Source organism: Merops nubicus, unplaced genomic scaffold (assembly GCF_000691845.1).
Source record: "Merops nubicus isolate BGI_N331 unplaced genomic scaffold, ASM69184v1 scaffold6844, whole genome shotgun sequence".
NCBI classification, from domain to species: Eukaryota; Metazoa; Chordata; class Aves; order Coraciiformes; family Meropidae; genus Merops; species Merops nubicus.
This window is the reverse complement of record NW_008602158.1, coordinates 3,664-28,240: the sequence shown is the minus strand read 5'-3', so window position 1 is coordinate 28,240 and position 24,577 is coordinate 3,664. Positions and strand designations below refer to the sequence as shown.

The following is a 24,577-nucleotide window of genomic DNA, read 5'->3' as shown; positions in this document are numbered from 1 at the left end:
TTCTGAGGTTTAGGACTCACTTCCATGCCCTAAAGTATTTCTGGAACCTGCTCTGTTAGGCTGTGTTTAGCAGCCATATCGTATCCTTCTGATCGGTTTTACATCAAGGTCCTCTCTTTTAGAGCAGTTCCTGCAGAGTATGCTTTCCTCATCTGAAAATGCCTTTCCTGGGAATGGAAGATAGAGTACACTGTTTTATTTGACCCCTTTGGACTCTTCCTGTTGTCTTTGCTATCTTAGATAAAAATATTTCAGGAGGTTTTGTTTTGGCTTGGTTGGCAGAAGAAATTTAGACCACTGTTCTTACCTGGTTTCCAGAGTTGGTGGGTAGGATTGGTTTGGTTGTTTGTTGGTTTGTTTGTTTTTTTTTTTTTTTTTTTTTTGGGGGTGGGGAGGGGCACGGGGTGTGTTGCTTGATTTTTTAAATCACCCACTCTTCTTTTTTCAGTCTCTCTAAAGGGCAAAAACCCCAACACTTACCTTTGGTTCAGTGAAAACTCAAGAAATCTCAAGACTACACATGTCTTGGCTACTAGGTTCAAGAGTGGTATTACATGGGTATTCTCTGCTTGGCTGAGAAGATGAATCATAGAATCAAATTAGATCCTCTCCAGGTTAAAGCTTGCTGATCTAGAATTTAGGTGGCCTCTTAGCTCCTCTTGTAAAGCACACTAACATCTGAAATTTGGCCTGTGGTATAGGTTCAGGATTGGGTGATTGCCTTGCTCTTCTCCTTTGCTTAACTGGGAGTGTTAGCTCTCGTCTTGCATTGCCAGGCAGAGAGATGAATTGTGCAGGCAGATGGCTTGAAGCAGACAGGTTATTACAATGATAGTCCTTCTATATGTGGTGCATATGGTTTCTGTGAGCTGCCATTCTCTCCTGCTATTTTCATGTCCTTTGCCACCTGGATTCTCAAATGACTGAGGTACAACTAGGCATGCAGAAAGGCTTTTTTTCTTCTTTCTTGACATATGCAAACCCCACCTCTGTACAGAAGAAAAGACGCTGCTTCTGAAAGAAATCTGATTTGTTGTGTGGGGGCATATATGTGCCCCAGAAGAATTCATATAGGCAATATAATTAATGTTGAGTAAGTAGTTTTTTACTCTTAGGCTTGGCTTTGCATGATTTGTGATGGTACGACATGATTTTCTATCAAGCTCCCTTCCATTGCCCACATTCCTAGTGCTTTTTAAAAAAATTGTTTGATTAATTAAAGTAATTGCTGAAAATAGTACTTTAGGTTTTATAGGTTGTGAAAAGACCTTTGAAATTGTGGACTTCGGTGTACATCAATACAGGAAGGACTGCCTCAAGAGAGAGATTAAAAAAGGTATTCTGGAGATGCATCAAATTCCTGTTCATGTTAACAAAAGTAGCTGTTAACCTAATCAAACTAACTATGAATATTAGTCTTTCTACCTATTTCACCCCTCTCTGAAGAAGAGGAAGTATGAACTTGATCTCACATCCTACACGCTGTTCAGAGTGACTGTTCACTTTTGTATTGTTTGCATAAATTTGGAAAGATTCTGCTGTTAAATTCCAGTCTAGAAACCATTACTAAAAAACATGGTGGAATGCAGCAAGGTGTCCAGCTTTCCTGTGGAGTCACCTGAATACTTGTAGAAACTCTGTTTAGAGCTGTGTGTGCAGTCAAAGACTGATTTATTTATCTCTAATATTTAAGATTTGTAGAGAGAGGTTTGAAGATTTTGCTTTAAATTTCTGCCGTCAAGTAGATTCTACAGCTCATTGCTTTCACCGAGTTCAATGGTAAAACTGTCTGATTCTCTTTGAGAACCTAAACCTATTCAAGTTTAGTGATCCAAGTGAAGCATTTGCTTAATAAGTACGTTATTTAAAGTGTATTAGATATTTATACATTTACGAGATTTAAAGTGTTCTTCAGCGTTACCTCTTTAACAATGACTTTTTAATGCCCTTGTATTTAATTCCCTAGCTACCTTTTCCTTTAAAAATGTGAATGAAAGTAAAACAAGCAAGCAGACAGTGGCTTTCTAAGACCTTTGCAAAGATACATGAGGAAGTCTTACTCGCAGCATCTACTTTTAGCCTGCCTTTGGGAAATCAAATCTTAGAAGGCCAAGTTGGAAGCTGAGGTTCCATACATGTCAAGTATTGGGTGTTTCTAATTGCTCCCTGGAGACACCTAAATTAGATGTCTGAAATGATCTCCATGAATACCCCATGCTATGTCCCTGTTCTGTGTCTGCCAGCCATTCAGTGTAAAGGATCAGATATTTCTTTACAGTGGTATGACGAAGGATCATGTTCCTGCCAAATTTCCTTAGAATATAACAAACTGAGGAAATTCAGTAAAGCATTTAACTGTAAACTTTCTGAAAGCAAGTACATTTATATTTTTTTTAAAACTGTATAAATTATACTACTCATGCATACAAATACTGTTCAATAGTTTCCTCGTAGGAATTCCACATATTATCAGTAGATTATTTTAAGCTTTGTATATTGCTTGGGTATTTTTTCTGCCAGAATCTTGTATATCCTGTAGAAATCCATAGACTTTTATTGTTAATATGTTGTGGAACTTACTCCCATTTTCAAGCTCATACAGATTACAAAGCCCTAACAAAGTGATGAATGTTTTAAGTAGGATGCACAGCTATTTGTGATGCGAATCCCAGCTCACATTCTTTTTTGCACTTTGCGTATTTCCAACTACAAAACAGAATGTGGCAGCAACCAGCGTAGAAGTCTTCTCTGCATCTTAGAAACACAGATAAAAACCTGTGAAGTTTCCCTTGTTGTGGAGCAGAACAGCCATGTATTTTACATTTTGTAAGACGCATCTGACATCCCAGTCCAATTTCAGGCTGAGCAACGTGCAGTACTTTCTGAAAAGAGTGGCCGTGTGAAATGGCAGGAACATGACTGTAAAATACACATTATATATCTGTCTGAGTCCGCATGCTACTAGTGACAGGTGCTCAATGGTTGTCAGCATCCTTGTCAGCACGGAGACTCCTTTGACATTAAAGTCACCGGCTCGGTCCCGACGCTGCGCGGCTCTATTGGCAGTTCCATCAGGCTTTGGCTATCAGCGGGTGTCAGAGCCTCCGCTCTTCTCCTGGTGTGTCGCCAGCCCTCTGTTTTCAAGCTGGCCTTGCCTCTTGTTTGAACTTGCCACACTTCTTCAGCAGCTTTCCTGTGGGAAATGAGCAGATAGGTCATGGGTATGTAGGTATCTTCAGGGCAATGCAAAACCACATCCAAAGTGACTTGCATAAAGGTTTGTAACGATTACCATTGCTTTAAGTCAATCAATGGGCAGAGTACCCAGAGACTCATTAAGTGGCATTTGTGGTGTCTGTAACAGAGTTTTGAGCTGTAATTCAGGAAATGCAGTGACAGCCTTTAATGTCTAATTGACCTCTTCTCTTTGTTTCACTTTCCATATTTCCTTCTGATGTGTTCCCCTGTGGCAGCAAACAGCCCTGCTCAGTATTCTGAACTTCTGCTCGGAGCTGCAGCACCTCAGCCTGGGCAGCTGTGTCATGGTGAGCACTTACACCACTCGGGGAGGGGGGGGGGCGTGGGTGGGCTCGGTCTGGGTGGGCTTCTCGCAAAGACATGTTAAATGTTAGGTTGGTGCTACACTACACTCTCCCGAAAGGTTCAGGATGAGGGCTACTTAGCGGTGTACTTAAGGCTCACGTACTATTTTAGCAGACCTAAAACATAGCTTGTAGGCTTTCTCATTGTTCTGCTGCCTCTTCCCAAGTTTTGGGGCATTCTTTATATGCATGACCACTTTTTTGTTCCAAAACTAATCATCAAGACTGACTTGCTTTTATGTAAACCAAATCATCTTCCTAGCAGAACACTTGTGTCTGACCCCTACAGTGATAACGGGGCGAGAAATATTTTCAGCAGAAGCTGTTTGAGTCATAGACTTTGTTAACCCAGCACAGCTAAGTCCAGCACTAAACCACATCCCTAAGTGTCACATTTACATGTCTTTTAAATGCCTCTGGGGATGGTGACTCAACCACTTCCCTGGACAGCTTGTTGTGATGATAACCCTTTTGGTGAAGTATTTTTTCCCTAATATCCAACCTAAGCCTCCCCTGGTACAACTTGAAGCCATTTCTTCTTGTCTTACTGTTTGTTACTTCGGAGAAGAGGCCCCCACCTCTTTACAGCCTCATGTCAGGTAGCTGTAGAGAGTGACAAGGTCTCCCCTTGAGCCTTCTTCCCCAGTCTGTACAACACCAGTTCCCTCAGCTGACCCTCATGAGACTTGTTGTTTAGGCCCTTGACTGGCTTTGTTGCCTTTCTTTGGACATGCCTCAGCTCCTTAGTGTCTTTCTTGTAGTGAGGGGCCCCAAACTGGACACAGTATTCAATGTGTGGCCTCACCAGTGCTGAGTACAGGGGAACGATCACTGCCCTAGTGCTGCTAGCCACACTTTCTGATACAGGCCAGGATGCTGTTGGGCACACTGTTGGCTCATATTCGGCCAGCTATTGACCAGCACCCCCAGGTCTCTTTCTGCCAGGCAGTGTGAAGAAGAGGAAGGCAGTATAACTACATTCTTTCCAACAGTCCATGCCTTTCTATGATTTTTGACAGTGGATTTCATTCTTTCTGCCTCTGGAGTGGGACGTTGTTGTGATCCCTTTTGCTTGCCTATAAGACTTCCACAAGAAGATGCAGCAACTGATCAACCTAGAATGGAAATAAGCACATTCTTCAATCTGCATGGGCTTATGGTTGCACTGCCTATGGTCATAAGAACAGTTTTAATCATCTTTTAAAGGAAAAACAACTCTGCAAAATAAAAAAAGGGAGGAGGCTTTTAAAAAGAAAGTAAACTTTTCACCGTGTTATCCCATATCCTCAGTATTAAGTGGATTTAAAGGCACCTATGTATGAGGTTTGATAGGAAATTTTATTTTTGTCTTTTGTAAAAGTAGACCTCTCTACTCTACAATGTATCATTTTCAGAGCTCTTTAGAAATGACAAATGCTTAAGCAGATCTGTAGGTGTGTTAGCAAGCAAATCCTGAAACACCTGTGTATGTCTGGAAAGATGGTACACATGACAAAGTGTTTGCTTTCCCTGCAGATCGAAGACTATGATCTTATAGCAAGTATGATGGGAGCAAAATGCAAAAAGCTTCGCAGTCTGGATTTGTGGAGATGTAAAAACATAACTGAAAGTGGAATAGCAGAACTGGCTTCTGGCTGCCAGCTTTTGGAAGAGCTTGATCTTGGCTGGTGCCCTACGTTACAGAGCAGTACAGGCTGCTTCACAAACCTTGCACGTAAACTCCCGAACTTGCAAAAGCTCTTTCTTACGGCCAACAGGTCCGTGTGTGACACAGACATTGAGGAGCTGGCTGCCAACTGTCTGCATCTGCGGCAGCTGGATATTTTGGGTAAGAAAATGTGGGAATATTGGTGTTTGTCTTGCTGCGTCTCAAAAGCCTTGTAGTTAAAAAGGAGTCCTTAAGACAAAGCTATCTTCTAAATTTATTTTTTAAATAAATATTTCTTAAAATGATGGTTTAGCACATGAAAAAAAAAATTAAGGGAAGTTTTACTCGCTGCAGTGACCTTCTGACTTGAAATCTTCCAACTACGTAATTCAACTTACACCAACTATGTAATTTGATTGCTTAGTATGAATTGCGAGAGTTAAGTGCAGGATTTTTCCCATAACATTTTGTTTCATGACCATTAGTTTTTTAAACCTAAATCTTTATTTTTTGACTAGCAGAACATCCAATTTCTTATCCTTCTTTCTGCTCGTTTGTTGTTTTATTTCTGTGAAGTGAGACAAAGTATTTTTATTGTGTGAGTCTGTGATCAGCAAAGAGGTTCATGCCTTTGCACAATAGATACACCAAGCAATACTGAATTGCTGTGTTGCTTTTACCAGGATGTGAATTTGACTCATTAAAGAGGAAAATGTAATTAACAGCAAAACTTAAAATAGAATTTCTAGTAAGATGGGAAGGAAATTATGAGGGACAAAAAACATACCAACTCTTAAATTTTTAGTCCTCTGCAGCGTTCATAGTTAACAATATTTTTAGAAATCTAAAGTAAATATACTTTGTACTCTTGAGTAAGGACTTTGAAAATATAATTTTGCAGGGTACTGAATTTATTGTTTTTTTATGGTGAAATATGAGGTTTTCTTTTTAAAATAGTGTGGGACAGCAGGGATATTTGTGACATCAGTGCGGGAGAAATATCTTCATGCTTTTACTGACTTAATTTCACAGGATTAGTTGAAAAAGGAAGATTTAAATGAAAGGGAATAAAGTAGCTGCACTGTGTATTTTTAATATTGAATAATTTTAATGAAAATACATTACATTTAGGTTAAGAGAGGTGCTAGAAAGAACTGAGAGCCCTCAACTCAAATAATGTTACAAGCATGTTGAGGGCTTGCTTGTTTAACATTTCTTATTACAAAAAAAATTACTGGATGTCTTCAGAAAGTCACTCCAGCATAGCTAGTGCATGCTAATATCGTGAAACGTGATTTTACTCATCTCTGACTGAGAAAGCTGCCCTCCCTGACTAACATGGGAAAGGAGGATGAACAGATAAAAACTTAACTCCACCTGATGCAAATTGTAGAGACTTGATGTATCTGTCCGCAGGAGGTAATGTGCTCTGTGTATTGCTTAAGGAAATCTATTTTGTAGCTAGATTATCAAGGGCACATTTCCCTATTCAGACATGAAAAATTTCCTAACATCATAGTGAATGAAGTCTTTCATAAACATGTACGTTCTCCTGGCCACCCACTTCCATGCATTTCTATGACAATGCCATTGTGTCTGCCCACAAAGTGGTCTGACCTTTTCACTGTGCCAGAGGCTGCCCAGTGAATAGTTGGGCTGTATTAAGCCTGCAGACAGCCTACTACTTCTGTGGCCTCTGCCAGCAGTGAAAGTTTGTTGCCACACTTCTTTCTCATCTTGAATTCACGTTTGAATTCAGTTTGACATCTTATTGATGTTTTTCTGGAAAAATAACACATGAATTTGGGAAAGGAATTTGTTCTGTTCTCTGGGTGCTTACCAGTATTCCTGAGTCAAGTGGACTTGTAGTCAACCTTTCCCAGTGAGACTGCATGTTGGGTTCAGATAAATGCTCTCCAGGGGATATCCAGTTGAATTGTATGCAAGATTTTACCAGAAACCTTAACATCCGCCTTCTGAACCTTGATTACTTCTTTCAGAGGAATACTCAGTAGGGTGAAAAGAAGGCTTTCTCCTCAGTACAAGGTGGTATGATATATGTGAAGGAACTATCTAGCTTTTTTGGCAACAGGAAGGAAACTATGTTCTTTGATTTGTCTGAATACGGGAACCGTTACAATCAGTGGTTAAAAGAAAGAATTGTCAAGTAGAACCACATTGGGTCATCTGGAGGCAGAGCTGCCAGTGTTCCCATGTAAGTGCAGAAGTCTCTGTTGTCTGAACTAAAGAGCCAGTCTCTCACAGTGCAGGAGTATCAAGAAAGTCATAAATCTCTGTATGTGCTCTAACTTTAGGCAGCTGATGTAGGGCCATCCTATTACTGTAAGCTACATAAATGCTTAATATGTTTTTATCCTTTTGAAGAAGTGTGACAACAGGCCTGAAGCTGTTAAAGGCCTGAGGTCAGTGCTCAGCTTTGCAAGAGTAACCTTGAACAGTGGGTCTTCTCTGTGATGTGAATGAAGGAGAGGTGCTCTCATTGTATCCTTTGTCCTCTCCTGAGTACGGAAATGTCTGCCTTGTTACACGCATTGTGGAGGGTGTAGAAGTATTGCTGCTAGGTTAGCAGTGCGTGCTGTAAGGGAACTTCTTTTGCTTCAACAAAGCTCTGTAAAACCTCGAGGTTTTTTTGCTATACACAGGCACTTAAGTAGGGATTGGAATGTCTTACCTTGCGCTGTGGTCACCAGCACTGACAGTGTGCTGGTTTCTGGCTGTACTTGTTAGAACTTATAAACTTGTCAGGGAAAAGTTCTTGTTTCAGTTAGAGATTATTTATCATCACAATAGCTTCAGGACTGGAGGAGTCTTAAGCCTCTGAAAGAAATCTTGTTGAACTGTGTGTCATTCATGTATTACAAAAGGAATGTTATATATACCCTGTTTTCAGGTGGCAGGTCCTGAAGCTTGCTACCCATCTGTCCGTTACTTTCCTCTACCTCTCTGTTATTATCATTTCCTCCTTACAGAATCCTTATCCCTTCTTACAGAATCAGAGGACTTTGCAGAAGATGAAAATTGCCAGTTTTCAAGGGCTCCATAAACTTACTTGTCCATATAAAGCACTGTTTGATGGGTGGTGTTTGTGGTGTGTAAAACATACTTTAGAAAGTAAATTTCTGCCTAAAAGGATGTCATGGGTTAGGTCCATATCTGCTGTATTATAGCACAGATCTAGGAAAGGAAGCATCATGTAAGTGTGTCACTGAGTACGAGGGTGTGCTTCTTGACGTTTTAGTTCTAAGCTTTCTTTTACCCATTGCATACTGAGCTGCCTGCTTTTACAAGTATCATTTCCTTCTCTGCCCACAACTTTTCCAGTGACTGGTATGACAGGTTTCCACCCTATGGTCCAGCTGTGATCATCTGACAGTTTTGTAGTTGATGGAGTACATATTCCAGTGCTATCAAAAGTTAAGTGGTCACCTCTAGACCTGTGGTTAAAATCTAGTCTTCAAACCGTGATCAGCGTTGAGCAGTGTGACAAGTCAGATGACAACCTGAATTTGTAGTGCCAGAAGCTTTTCTTGCACATTGTATAGCTGCTTAGTTCTGTTGGTGTGGGGCTACCAGCTGCTGTAAAGGGTGGAGAATAAGTCATCTTAACCTCACTCCCCAAAAGTCCTGACTGCCTCTATTCTGCACAAAAAGAGTAATGAAAAGTAGACACCCTTGTTACCACAAAATTCATGTATTCCTGTCTACATACCAACACCTCCCACATCTTCCTGAGCAACAGAAAACCCAACTGCCCCCTTGCCAGCTGTCAAAATTTTCAGCTTTATCTTGAGAGCATCAACACATAGCTAGTCAATTCAAACATGAAAATGTGTAGCACGTTAAAATTTTGAATTTGCGTTGTGTGCTGTAGCTTGAGTGAAATGTAAAGAATAAAAGCCTAATTTGGCTGGTCTAGGGGAGGAAAGAAAAAGTAAGAATGTTTGAGGGAATAGTGCTAGATATTTCCAGGGTCTCTACTCTTAAATATTATTGGGTGTGTAGTAGTAGTATCCCTTGTCATAGAAATTGAAGCTCTGACAATTTTTATACCCATCATATATATGTCTCCTAAACAGCTCTAGAATTTGAAAAGTTGGATATACAATAGATATAAATTAAATCATTTACCGCTAATAAGCGTAATTGTTCTAGCAAAGAAGGGATTTCTTGGAAATGCCTTTTGCAAAAGGAACACTGGAGAATTTTTTTCCAGAGAATAAACTGAACAACAAAATTAAACAGCAGATTTTAATGTAGTGGTTATGTATTCATTGTGAGAAATGGCTGATTAGACCATGTAGGAAAAATTGTAGTGAACATCAAAGGTCCAAAAGCCCCCAAACTGTAGAAAAATGCACTGTGTAGGTAACTAGCAGGATAACATTGTCAGCCTTTCAAAAGCAAAGGAAAATGTGCTGTATTACTTCGGAAATGCCTTCTAATGTGCTCTTAAGAGAGATACATCACTAACTGCACATTGTATAAATAAAAACAAGACTGCAGATTGTTTGCTTATCCTGTGCTGTGAATAACCAGACCCCAACCAGATTGCTGGCTTTTTTAGCTTTCAGAAAAAGTTATTTCCTAATATAAAATTGTAAATCTGATGAGGAAAAAAGGAACAGGTGGAGTAAAGCGTGTAATTTTGGATGGCCTAGTTAGTTACAAATCCATTAAAAGTCTTAAGTCTTAGATGAAACAGTAGGAGAACTGTCCAAGTTCAGGTAGGAAGGAATGAAGAACATCCTACACAAAAAATCTGTGGCTAGGCATCTAGATCGAGCATTTTTGTAGAAGCACACATTTGGATCTTGAAGCGTAAAAACTGTGATGCGTAACTGAGACTGGTTTTAAATAAAGGTGCTGATGCAGTAGCAATTTTAAGGCTCGGTGGAAAACAGATGAGTAGCATAATGTGTTGTTCCTAGAGTTTCTGTTGGAATGGTAGAGCAGATCTGATGGTAGGACAGTGGTACTATGGTGAAATGTATGAAGTGAAGTGATAACTGAAGCGTATTACAGGATTTCTGTGTATGGCTATTGGGATTGTTAGATCAACCATCAGACAGTGGTGATGACAGTGATCATCTGATGATAAGGGAGTTAAAAATCACATTAGCAATGACAAGCTTTGATTACCTCTGTGTAGGTAAGGTAAAATTTGGGGGCATAATATCAAAGACTGTTTTCAGGTGATGTTAAATGATGTCTCAAAGCAGCTAATCTGAGAGGCCACCACAGAAGAAGTGAAGACAACACTTGGATACCCCCTTGCTTATGCAGAGGAGTACAGGAGGTTACTAAAAACAGAAGCATCTTTCTGGAAATTAATCCTTTTCAGAGAAAGAAAAGAGGAAGATAAACTCTAGAAACTGAAACAAAATCACAGTAAGGTAGTATGAGTTTAAGGAACTATTGGCTAAAGGTAAAGGCTAAAACTGTATTTCAGATATGTTAGAAGAAAATTACAGCAGAGCCACTGAGGTTGGTAGGTACTCCAGATGTGAAGGATCACTTGGATGCAGAAAGGCCATTGCAGGAAAACTTGTCTGTCCATTAGTGTTCATGGCAAGGAGGATCAAGTAGGCTGCTACATCAGAGCCGTTCTTTCCAGAGCAGGCTGGAGAGCTGCCTTAAATTGGAATGCTAGTACAGAAAGCTTTTGAACAAATCAATACATTGAACAGTAATAAATTGTTTGGACTAAATGGTATTTATGCAGCACTTCTAAATGCAGAGCTCAAATACAGGGCTGGGGAAGTAATTTCTGGTATGTGATCTGTCGCTCTAAATCAGCCTCAACACTAGAGAAATGATGGGTTACAAACATGGCATAATCTTCTGTAAAAGATGCAAGCTAGAAGATGCAAAACAGTAAGATCATGTTTTGCTATGTGTAAACCAGTTACAGCCATAAGAGTCAGTCAGTCAGTGGACATGAAGGCCATTGTGGTATTTTGGAGAGCTGCATCCTCTCTGAGAATAGTATAGTTACACCTCTCCAGTCTTTCAGAATTCCTCAGAATTCTTGGTGAAGGTGAGCACTGAGTCCCTGGAGGACTGGATTTTCAAAAGTTTTAGCCAAGGTTATTCTGCTTTTATAATTTAGCTGTCTTCTCCTGGATTATGAGTGTTTCAAAGCCAACAGAGGACAAGACTGTATCATCTCTTTTTCACAATGAAGTTACATCATTACTATGGTCATCAAGGGTCTGTACTGATCTGCTTATAAGTAATTCAGGGCAAGGTGTGAATAATGCTGTACCAGGGGGTAATGCACAGGTATTCAGGCTAGGAGAATCTTAAAACCAAAAACTTAACACTGAAAAATTGCTGAGTGATCTTGTGATATTTAGTAAACAGATGATAAAGCAGGAGGGAGACTGTTCCTTCAAGTGGAAAGTAATTACACGAAGCAAAATAATATTAAGTTTATGGGAGCATGGTTTTATATTACTTCTCTTCTGTAGGAAAAAATTCCTGCGCGCTGTTTTTTGAAAGCATCAGCTTATTGCTCAGTATCATTCTAACAGGCAAAAAGAGAAAGTCAGAATTTCTTAGGAAAGAAATGGAGGAAACACCATAAGATCTCGATACACAGTTACTGACCTTGTGTTCAGTGCACTACATAGTTCTTGTCATCCGATATTTATTTTTTTTTTTTCTGTAAACAGTATTGGCCCTGGCCATAGTCAAGATCCCAGACTAGATTGGTTTTTGGGGTGCAGTTCAGCTTCAAGATGGAGCTAAGTTGAAGTGTCTGCCAGCAGGTGTTTGCAGTCACATCAGATGTTTAAACTCCCTTTAGAGCCAGGAGGGCTTGATGAGCAATTTAGTCCACTGTAGACATCCAGGCTTTGTTCAGTTGCCCAGGGTAACCTGCCTGGCTTCCAGCTGTTCCAGTAAGGGATGGATCTCTTCCTCTGGGTCCAGTGTCCTGTCTGCCACTGCTGTGCGAGGAACCCCAAGGGGCACTTCAGGCAGCTTAATTGTACCCCTGTGACCAGGCAGCTGAATCATGTGCTAAGCACCATGGACTGTACTGACTGAATTTCCTTCAGCTGTAATGTGGATGCATGCTTATAAACACCTATTTGTTTTATTTCTGACTGAATCCCATGCTTGATCTGACCCTGTATGACACTTAGGAGTTCAGCCACTGTGGCCACGTTTTTAGCAGGGGTGAATAGCGTGCTTTCTGTTATATATATATATGTATAGGTAAGATTGATAGTCTCTTGAGCAACTGCACCTGCATGTGCATAATACCCACACGCACTCTAGAGTCCTAGAAGCTTTGCTGTTGTGTTTGGACTTGGAGTAGTCCACAATAGCTCATGTGCTGTGCTGGTCAGTGCTGGGAGCAGGAGAACTGTGACAGCATAAGTGTAGTGTACCACGGTGTGCTTGCTGCCAAAGCCCAGCATCTGGTCACTGGGAAGTCCTGTAGCTTCATACTACTTGGCTTCTGTAGTTCAAAATTCCCTTTGGAGTTGTAAAGTTGCCTCCTGATAGAAGATGATGGAGTTAAAGCAGTTGAGTTAAGAAAAGAGAATAGGCTTCTTCAAGGTAAAAATTGAGCAATGTCTCTGCAAAGTCTTTAATTTGAAATCTAATTGAAATAACCTAACTAAAAATTGTGTTATAGTAGCAATTCTTTTGTGATACAGTATTAGCAGCTTTTAAAAAAATACTATTCTCAGTAAATTTATATTTTGTTTCTTTTTTTGTTTGTTTTTAAACAGGGACGAGGATGGTAAGCCCTGCATCTTTAAGAAAATTGCTGGAATCTTGTAAAGATCTTTCTTTACTTGATGTGTCCTTCTGTTCTCAGATTGATAATAGAGTTGTCCTAGAACTGAATGCCAACTTTCCTGATGTCCTCATAAAAAAGAGTTTCACCCAGTAACTCACTACATATGCTGCTGTGGAATTTGTTTGACAAGAGTTGTTTCCTGTGAATTTGTGCTGACGTTTTTTAAGAATAATAAACCCCTTATGAAATAGTGGAAAGTATTAATTATCTACGCTAGTGGGTAAAATACATTTAAATATATTATGCATTTCTTAAAGAGTTGATATTGCACCTAAGAGTTGTTTTACTGTATGTTAATTGGTAGCACTGCATGTTTTCAAATATCAGCCATATGTGTGGCTTTAATGAGAAGAAAATGAATAATGTCTTCTTAAATGTCCCTTTCTAGGATGTTACACACAATAAACTATGTTAATACCCAGGTGAAAGCAGAAGTTCAGTATTTAACAGTAAGGAAAAGATGGGTGCTTTTTCATGTATGTGTGTTTGTGTGTGTATATATAAATGTATACAGATGTATTTGCATATACATACACAGATACTGTAGCACTCTGGTTTGGCCTGCAGCGTAGGATGCTGTGATGTGGCCTAAAATTAGTTGTTTGAAAACCTGTTTAAGTGTGTATAAGAATGGATTGAAAAGATACTTCGTCATCTTCGTTTTTGGGGCAGTGTATTCTATCTGATACATTTTTCTCCTTTCCTCCACCTGAGGTAGATGTAGTGATGTTTTAGAGTCCAGCCTAAGTGACATAACAGGTAAATGCAAGAACCTTCTGTCTAAACTTTGAGCAGAAATGAAAGAGAAAATTGCCAGCTGCTTCTTGGCAGTGGAGGTAAAGTTTGAGCCAGATACTAAGTGTTGTAACTGGTCATGTGTAGAAAACTCCAGCGCAATTTTCTTTTCTGGTTATCATGCAGAGTACCATAAAAAATAATACCTCAAATAATGCATTAGTCACTGTCCCTTACACTGGGATCAAATATACCATCAAGTGTAGAACCAAACATCTCTGCGCAGTCAAACAGCACTGAAAATAGAGTGGGTTTGAAACAAGGGCAGTATGATTTGGTGATTTAATAATCACAAAACTGTACTGTTGGGTTTGGTTTGGGAGTTTTATTGTTTTTTCCTAGAGTTGATCTCTCAAAGTACTGTTGCACTCTCTTTAACACTCTAGCCTCTGGAGAAAGAAAAGTGTGTTGATGGACAAATTCTAGAGGTTTCTTCCTTTTGCAATTCTTTGGATAAAGTTCTTCTCTATTTGTTTTTACCACTGCTATGTATGTTGCTATGTACAGCTTCAGTTTAGAATTTTACCTTTTTAACCACTGTTGATGAATACGGACCATGAAATAGGCCTGCCATTTGTTACTGGTTCCACTATTCTTGTATTGATGGCTCTTATTACCTACTGGAATAAGAAGAAAAATTATATTGTCTGGCAGAAGTACATTACTGCACTGAAGATCACTGGCAAAGAAGATTTCAGTTGATGCAGTAAATAACCGACCGCTACCAGAGGACTGCTACAAATCATTAAAGATTTGACGATCTCTGTGACTCCTGAATGAACGTTTTGAACTCTTTGTGCTGGTGCCAATACTTTAGAAACCGTGTCATGAAACAGCTACAGAACATTCATCTGATTTTATAGGAAGACTTTTTTTCTTCAGATTTTTTAATTTTACAGAATCTTTTGGGAATTCCAGATCTAAAGAAGGGCATGCACAGTTGGGTTTTTGATTTTTCCTCCACACAAATGGCATTATGGGATTTCCAACTACATTATGCCATTCCAGGTTTTTTTGTTTTTTTGTTTTTTTTTTTCTCAGAAAAGTGGACATTGTCAGAGATATTTAGATTGATTTACTACTTTTTTTTCACATTGACAGATGTCAGCTTTGGTGTGATTCTGTATGAGACCTCATTTCTTTCAGTCAGGTTTAGGTTGATTTATTTTTCTAGGAATTTAAATTTTAACTTTTTTTATCTACAAGTAATATTTTTCATTGTAGTTGAGTATTAAACATTATTGTCCTAGTTGTAGGAGAACACAGATCAGATAATGGGAGTTTACAAAGAACAGTATTTCAAAACAAATGTTTTTGTTCTGAAATTTCACTTCTCAGGGTGCATCTCTTTATCTCCTTTTTCTTCTTAGAGATCCTTCTTGTTTTTCACTGTAAATAGAATGCAATGTGGATGAAGTGATAGCCGTTGTGCCTTCAAACTGATAAACCTGGTAAAGAATACAGTTTCACTTCTACAGCATCAGTGAATCAAGTGGTTTTGTAATCATGTATGAGTAAAGGATTTCATTCTCTTGCTTTTTAGGTAGTATAAAGGAGGTTTAAATTGATATGTTGTTCATACTAAAGGATTTTTTTTTCTTATGTTGTACCTTCTGTTTGAAATTGGTTTTGTCAGGAATTCTCTATTGTCATTTGAAAGATAAATCGAAGTCTACTTTTTATTTGGACTATTTAAAACCTGGCTGTTGCTAACACATAATTAATTCAAATAGCTGAGAAATAATTGGGAAAGACTTCTATCTAGAGTTGTGGACTTTAACCTTCAGTCAGAGGATAAGAAGCTCATTTAGCTTATGGTTCTATATGTCCCAAGAAGTCTTCCAGCAAAGAGAGGATAGACCACACTTGATATTTCTAATATTTCCAGGATAAAGAAAACAACATGCTTTTAAACATTCCTTATACATCACAAAGAAGCAAGAATAGATCACTGTCCTTTCAGTTCTGCTATTTTATACTTATGTGTGTATGTCTGTTTATACATATGTATGTATAAATTACATATACACGTTTGTGTATATACGAACATTTTTAAAATGTGTGTACATACTTACTTATATATGTATAAATCTCAAGGTTTTTCATGTAGGAATTACTTTTGTGAGGAGAAGGTAATAGCAAAAGACATTTCATAGCAGTTCTGTTTTCAACTGTTCTTTTACTGTACCTGGAGACTGAGTTCCTCCCCACCTGTGCAGCAGGAAAAGCCTGGGCAGGAGTTGTGCTGGATTTCTTGTGTTGCTTTGCCAAAGTGCCTTCTGGTTTGTCCACATGTGAAAAGTGTTACAGGGTGTGGTGGGGTGTGAATGCAAAGTCCGGTAACCACTGTGGGCTGTCTCATGTGAAGCTGTCCTAGAGAGGGAGACTTAGTCTAGTTTCATTTAGCCCAAAATGAACGGTGGCAATCCCTCCGTTGGAAGAATTTAATTATTCAGGAATTGGGTCGTCATCTCCAACACTAGAGCATCCCTCAGCCACGTTATCTGAATTCTGCTTTTAAGAATATACCATTTTTTTTTTATCTTGTCCTTTGATCTTGTCTTTCTGAAGCATTGTAAAGGATGTGCTTTGGCAATAGATGTTAAAAACCCAGTAATGTCCAAAACAAAAACAAAACCAGAAAAGGCTTGCTCTGAAGTGCTCCTGTGCTTAAACTAAAGGGAGGCTTCCATACTATCTGTATGAAATGAGTGTGAGATGGCATGAAGAGAGAGAGGTTATTCTTTTGGTCATTTTAAAAATTAATATAATTTTACCACTTAAAGCATGAACTCTTGAAGGCGTCAGTTCAGGGTACTTACTTGTATTGATAATTCTGAGCTGTCTGGCTAGATAACTCTATGAAAATGGATGGGGTTTCTGTTTAAATTATGCACATGATTAAGTATGTGGAGGACTTATATGGAAGAACAGTTTTGCATAGGAGTTTGGACCTTATAATTCCCATATACTTGGAGGTCCAAATTTTGGGCAGGGGAAAAAAAAAGTAAAAATGAAGAAGACCTTTGTATTTACTGCCTGATTCTTTCCTTGGAGCTCTGGTAACAGCTTTTCCAGATACAAGATGTCTGCTAGTTGTGGCAGACAGTGAGTAGAATTCATTTCACTGAATGCTAGCACTCTGAAAGTTAGACTTCTAGTTTTAAGGGAGGAATTTGGGCACCTCTAGAGAATTATTAATCTCGTCCTAAGACAGATATTTAAGGAAAGTTGAATGAATCATGTTCTGGAGAGCCTCTCTGGTGACTGGAAGCTATGATTTAGCTCTGGTTAGATACTTGGCTTTAGAATACTAAACTGAGATTAATTCCATCCAGTGCTATACTACCTGTCCTGGAACAGCAAAAACCAAGACAAGAACAACCACCATCCCTACACCTCAAAACCCTTCAAAATCCATCCAGAAAGAAGAAAATTAATCAGATACTCATAACTTGAAAAGTCAGTGTTCTAAATGACAGCATCTACTTGCTGCCTCTCCTCAGCGTTACCTTTGCCAATGCCAATTATTTTTTGGCTTTTGTTTAGTGTTTTTTGTGTGTGTGTGTTTGTGGAAATGCATCCCCTTTTCCTGTTCTAAAATCTAATGTACCTAACTGGCTATATGTATAATTCTGTAAATACATGGACTTAACAGGCAAACGTAATTAATGTATTGCAGCTGTTTTGATAATCTTTCATAGTGCTATAATTAAGACTATGACTAGTTCAACTACTCTCCTGTCACCAGACACGTTACCCACTGTGCATTTGCAAAAATTGTGTGTTTAGTCCTGGTTCTTACTGTGCGTACTTATGCATCCTATGGGATGTTTCGACGTCACATCTGTAGGACTACTAAATTTACAAAAACTAGATAAAATGTAGCATTTTATTATGTGGAGTAGGGGGGTGACTTTATATATAGATTTACATGTTCATCATTAATCTTTTGGAATGATTCTGTAAGTTGTAGTTTTGCAGTCAGGCTAGAAATTCCTGTTTTAATGCATCTGTACATCCTATGTTATACACAATCAACATTTTTCCCAAATGAAAGTATTTTCCTTCACTGAGATGATCGTTTCTGTGATTTCAGGATTCTGACTTGACAAAGAAATCCAAGAAAGGGCTCTTCATTAAATATTCATGCATGGGACAGGTTGCTGAGAACTGACATGAGGAAGGGCTGAGGTGCTTTATAAACACCTTTCATCTTCAGAGAAGAGCCTTGGCAAGAGCTGGCTCTATTTAACATTTGGCTTCAGTAATAGCAGATGGTGGGATTTCCTTTTTTAGTTAATGGACTAAGTGCTGTTATTTTAGTTTGAGTAGCCCTAGTTTCTGTGTTGCGCCCTGTCTTGTTTTTCTTTAAGAATGATAAATAGTACAGTTAAGACAGACATCCTGAATTGGAGGGAATCCTTTGTGGTGAATTAAGTTTTTCTCTTGCCTGTTTTGTTTCCCTTTTCTTAAAAATAATAAATAATAATAAAAAAACCCAACCCCAGCTATTTGAAAGCACTCTCTTTTTCCTTGGACACTGAAGAAATGCAAATGTCAAGGAAGCTGAGAAAAGAAACAGTGGGGACTTAGGCAGATTTCTCTGGAAACTCACGAAAGGGTGGCCAGGGTGGCTATTTATAGATGCGAGGAAAGTAAGTGCATTGTTCTAGATCAGCTGTTACCTTTCCCAGAACTTTAGTTTCCCATGTAATTTCACATGCTCATACTTCTAAGTTAAGACTTAGCATTTAGATGCTCTTAAAGTTGACCTTTCATATGTGTGCATGTACAGTATTTCCTGATGTCTCTCTTTCATTTTTATGAAGTACATGAGAATATTTTTCTCTTCACCTGCCACTGCCCAGCTGCATTTTTTGTTAAACCATGAAATGACTTTGTTTTATGTGCACACACAGATGCATGTAAGACTTCATTGCTTAGGATTTTTGTAACTGATCCTGTTTTGAGGACAAATAAACCACATTTTTGGGGTAAAAATGGTAAAGAGAAAGCTATGGAGAGGAGAAGCCTCATGGGGAATCTTGGCCATGTATAGGAACACCTGATGGAGGAGGAGAATGAAGGAGGAGACAGATTTTTATCAGTGATGACCACAGACAGGACAAGAGGTAATGGGCACAAACTGAAACACAAGAGACTCCATCTGAGCGCAGGATGACACATTTTGTGGTTGGGGTCACCAAGCCCTGGCACAAGTTGCTCACAGAGGCTGTGGAGTCTCCATCCCTGCAGATACTCAAAAGCCATCTGGGCACGGTCCTGGGCAACCATCTCTAGCTGGTCCTGCTGGTCAGTGGGAGGCTGGGCTAGGTGGCTTCCAGAGGTCCCTTCTAACCTCAACCATGCTGTGGTACTCTGATCTGAGATTTACCCTTTGGTTGTTCTCTTCAGTGTACAGATTAGTGAAGATGATAGGGAGTGAAAAAAGATAATAGCTATCTTAAGAAACTTGCAGTGTTGAGAACAGTCACAAGAATCTTGTTAATTTGCTTTTTTCTTTTAAGAGAAGTAATATTTTTCTTGGTTTAGGTTTGGAAAATCTAAATATAACATTAGAAGAAAATTTTGGTAATGTTTTTCACATACTGTTCTGTAAAGTACAGAAGAGTTGATTAGTTTACAGGAGTATTATTGTCACTCTGAAGTCTGAAAGTTAGACCAAGGACTAAGATAAATATCCATTTTCTTGGGTGTTGACAGTAGTTCCTGTTTAGAAACTGAGTTGTCTATAATACATTAGGAACAGTTTAGTTTGCATATTTTTAATATTTGTTTACATAGATCTTATAATAAATTGAGATGACTGTGACTTAGGTGCCAGTTGTTTCTGCTTATCCTATTGGAAAATGAGCATAGTGGTTAACTTCATAGTGTCAAAACATGAAAATTTGAATTCAGGTGAGAAAGAGGACAAAGGTTATGAAACACTGAACCATCTGAGTATTTTAGGGGCATACTGTGTATAATTCTGGTGAATTTGTATCGTTTCTGTATTTATTTACTACTATACCATTATCAAGAGCTGTTGGGTGGTACAGTCCTCTGCTGACTGCCAGGAGATGGGCTCTTTCTGTCAAGCCTTTGGTCTCTTTAGATATGTTTTCTTCAGGGTAGCGCCACATATTTCTGCACATATATACTGTTCTGAAACTAATAGAGGAAAATTGGGTGTAACTGGTTTGGTTGTGGTTTGGAAACTAACATCTGCTCTTTGGTTGGAGTTACTTCAAAGTAGTTACTGAAAATTAATTAAAAAAAAAAAAAAACCAACACAGGAATTGGTGTGTTCACCAAGGGACCTTGCACTTTCTGATTTAACTTTCACATGCAGACGAGCCCTAATTACCAGCTGTCCAGTGAGCTGTCTTAGTGAAATCCATGTGATGGTCTCACTCTAGCTCTTCCTAGTGAGCATAAAGCTGCTACAGTTCTGTGGCATCTTGTGGTGGTTTACAGTTGTCTCCTTGCCAGGCAGATAGTGGAGCTGGTGTATGTGGTGTGTGAATTGCCTGGGGAATGCATATGCAGACGAGAAGGTATGGCACCTCCAGGCCTTCAAATTTAAATACCTGCACCCAGCACCTGGATTAATGTAAAAATAATGGGTCTCTCCCTGTCCCTCCCTCAAATAACCAACAACAAAATACTTGCACTGTGTTTATGATTTAATAGTATGCTCCGTTTTCTGCTGCAAGAGTAGCAGTTTGAGTAATGTTACAACAAACTCCTACAGTGTTACCTTCTAAAGGGACTAATTTATATAAAAGATGGAAGACCAGCAGTAGAGGGAACAGTTCTGGACATTATCTGTAAATAGCTCTGCTATGCATGCTATGCCAGTAAGCACCAGAAGCAAGTTATGCCTTTTTAATAGTAAGTTGAGAAGGACAAAAGGGATCATTTCCTCTAAGCACTTTTTCTATAGCTGGAGGATATTTGTATCATCTAATTTTAAGTATCTAGGGTAGGTACTAAAGGTAGGCAACTAGTCTCCTAGGGTCCCTCCACTCTGGCTAGATAGGTTCTTCCACAGGGTAATTCAGATAGGGAGATCAATCCTAATTTGAGGTCTTGAACTGAACTCTGGAGAAGCTGTGGTCCACACAGACTATATAAAACTTCTATTGGAAACTAGCTTCCTGAACTGCGTGTGCTCTTCTAGCACGTGTGGATTCAGGGTACAAGGTTGCTTAGCTCTCGGTGCTCACTGTTGGTCCCCTAGTTTCTCTTGCTTCCACCAAAGGCCACCGCTTTCTTTGCTCTGCTGGTTGAACTGGATCTGATTGGTCTCTGAAAAATATCCTGGCTAAAACTAGAAAACATACTGTTTTTCTATTAGTTGAGCGCTTAAAGTTGTGAGGGGGTGGGTTTGTTTGTTTACCTGCCCAAGCTGGATATTAAAGCTAGCAGAAGGAAGAGGACATTTAAGGGGAGAAAGTAACGGGCAGCAGGTGGAAACATGTTGGTTGTGCAAATGTTTTAATTCAAATTAGCATATATGAGGGAAGCCACTTTTGATTGTCTTCCAAGGCTCCTTAATTTTTAGATAGCTCATCTCGGTACTGCATCACAAAAATGTCCAAACCAAAGTTGTTTATTTTAACCTCGTAATGGTGGTTCAAGCCCTAAAGTATAAAAGCTGCTGTGAACATATGAGAGCGTGCAAGTCGTAACTGGCTTCAATAAATTTCCTAAGGTCCTCTGAGAAGCAGATGTTGGAGGGTGTAGACTAGAAAGGCTAATAAGAGCATATTTAAAGCGTGGTGAAGGCAGGGGTTAGCAAAACCAAAAGTGGGAGGTGTGGGAGCAGTTCATGGATGTGTTTTTCAGGACTGCTTCCTGATGTTAAGCTACATGGGGCCATGAGGCTAACATCCACTGCTTTGCACCATTGCAGTCCTAAATATAGTCAGTATTCCAAGAGCTGTGTCTGTATGTGCAATCTCAGATCCCAGATCTGTTCTTTGTGCTGTCACTCAATGTCAGACAGGTTCAGCATTAGCCCCATTTTTTATTTTGTGCTCCTTTTAGTATACTAGCAGTGTTTACCTTAGCATCTTTTGTATATTTGTTTTTAATATTACCCTCTGAGGCTTGTGCATTTTTAAAATACTTATTCAAGTACTTGATTGCATTTCAAAATGATGTGGTTTTTTCCCCTCTGAGTGTTCTGCTTGACCAGTAGTAAATGGGAAGTACGTTATTAGTGTATTACTTCTGTTCAGATTTGCTTACTGCATCTTCCCTCTTTGTGGAAACCCAAAGGTCTCTGTGCATATGCAGACACAGCTCAGGCACAGATACCTGTCTCCTCCTCCTTTGAATACCTTTGACTCATACTACATAATATTTATTTGTGGTGTAAGGTAAGGGTTTACCTGAACACATGTAAAACAGAGATGTTAGCCCTATATTTATATGTGATTGAATTTACTATGGAGAAATCATCTAATGCCTTATATTGACAACTCAAAGGTAGTTTCCTTTTATCTTATAAAGTTAATTGCTTACGCACCAATTATTTCCATTTAGCAAATTAAGCCTGGTTTATTCTCATGTTGGATGATTTAAAATGTCATAATATTGTGTTGTACAGTTTTGTTCTGTTACTGCCAGTATAAAGAAGTCGATATCCTCCCTGAGTTGTCAGTGTCTGCTAATTCAGAGATGACAGAAATGTGTTAAAATATATTAAAACTAGAGTATTTATTTTGCTTTGCACTTAATTTGTTTCCCTTTGTGTTGCAAAATACCAACTGTATATAAAGTAATGAATAAATAAAACAGAAATAAATTGTCTATGTTCATTGACCTTTTGTGAATTCATTTTTAAAAACAGTGAAATAAAATTTGATGCATTCAGAGGAACAGTTTGGGCATATTTTTATCACTGCTCATTTTGAAATAAGCTACCCTTGGATGTTTTTAGATACAAATTTGAGAGCTTTTTTTTTTTTGTGTATTATTGTTTAATAATTAGATTACTGTAGCTCTATGAAAGCACATGGAACTAGGTACATACACAAAAGAAATGTTTCACTGCCTGAAAACGTTTGTGATGTAGGTACAGAGAAAGAGGCAACAGATGGATACAGACAGACAGGATATAAAGTGAAATATGGAGATTACAAGGTAACAAACAAGAAAAATTGTTGAATTTGTTTCAAGAATAATTTTCCTACTCTGAGGCGAGTCATGTTACCATAACATATTAATCCTTTTAATTATATAGGTGGTGATACAGTTGTGTTTGAATGTTGTGGAACTCAAGTAATAGGATAAACTTTAAATTTAGCAAAGATCTTACAGAGTTGTGCAGCTTTGAAAGTGGGAACCAGAAGAGGACACATGATTGGATCCAGAAAGCCCAAGTACTGAATTGGAACCAAGTACCTGCTTTGTTAGACTTTGTCCTCCTGTTTTCGTTAATTATCTGGAAAGTTTGTTTATGGTTCAGAATTATTTACCAAATCGATATTTGTCTGTTCAGTGCCCATTTTCTTCAAGACACAATTCATTAAGTGTTAGATTCACCTGATACTCTTAAATTGTTTAAGACAACCCTCCAACTAGAACAAATACTAAGCTTTGACTTGTTTTCTTGCATCTCAAGGAAACTTTTTTTAAGACTTTTAAATCTCCACCACCTACATACGTGTTCAGCCTCATTTATGTGCGTTTGTATCTACAGCTTTGCCTCAAGCCAGTATCATTTCACATGTGCTAAAACTATCTTCTACCAGCAGCTTACAGCTGTTGTTGCCTCTGACTATCAAGCAGCGTAAGGACAAGACTGGACCCAGCTTCTGTGCGTTGTGGACAAAATACAGCTGACTTGACACGTGCCTAGTACAGTTTTAGACATCAGTTTTAACTGCCCTGTTTTTGACAGATACCTGTTTCTCAGTGCTGCTTTCACAGTACTGAAAATTCACACGTACAACTGGAAATTGTAAAGTGTCTCTGTTCCTCTGTGTGGCACTCTCCTGATCATGCAAACATTTTTTAAAATACAGTGATAAAGCCAGATTTTCAAAATATTTCAAGATTTCCAGACTTTAATGCCTGAAAGCCTGTAGTACACTTTATTACATTATTATTTGGCAGGAGTGCATTATTATTTGGGGAAGTGAACACAGTTGTGTTCTGCGTACTCATGTAATTTTACACATTATCTATCCAGAGGGAGGGAAGAAAGCTTAGTGTTCTGTGAAAATGTTCAGAAATGTGAATTTATCTCTGATAAATTTAAGATGCAATTGGGAATTTTTACTGAATTTAAAGAGAACACATAGATGTGATACCATGCATGCCACAATTGTTTATTCACGAGTAATATCAAGTGTCATAATATACAATGCAGGCATTTATTATTACAAATATATTTTAACATAACACTTTCCCTCACGGTTTTGAAGAGCTAGAAATAAAACTGCTCTGATGCAGCTTGGAACTCCCAGGTATCTTTAGAAGTTGAAGTGTAGCATTTTTATAACAAGGCCATGTCCATCTCTTTGGATGCAAATGCACAAATAATTTTAAGTTCAAACCTGAGGCCATTAGGTCTCTTGAGTACTTTTGGATCCCGGTGATACAGTCCACATAGTTCCTTTGTAAAGAGGATTATGTTTAGAATTGGCCTTTTGATCTGGTTACAAGCTCAGGGCT

General features: G+C 38.7%; 1 protein-coding gene across 1 annotated transcript in view; it reads left to right on the top strand.

Annotated features, from left to right (window-relative positions):
- FBXL4 (F-box and leucine-rich repeat protein 4) overlaps window positions 1-13,332 on the top strand; it is a 52,146-nt gene extending 38,814 nt beyond the window's left edge. Inside the window, exons 5-7 of the mRNA XM_008938235.1 lie at window positions 3,474-3,545; window positions 5,118-5,430; window positions 13,017-13,332. Of these exons, the coding sequence (XP_008936483.1) occupies window positions 3,474-3,545; window positions 5,118-5,430; window positions 13,017-13,180 (549 nt within the window). The 3' untranslated portion in view covers window positions 13,181-13,332. The remainder of the gene's footprint in view (window positions 1-3,473; window positions 3,546-5,117; window positions 5,431-13,016) is intronic.
- The last annotated feature ends 11,245 nt before the right edge of the window (window positions 13,333-24,577 follow it).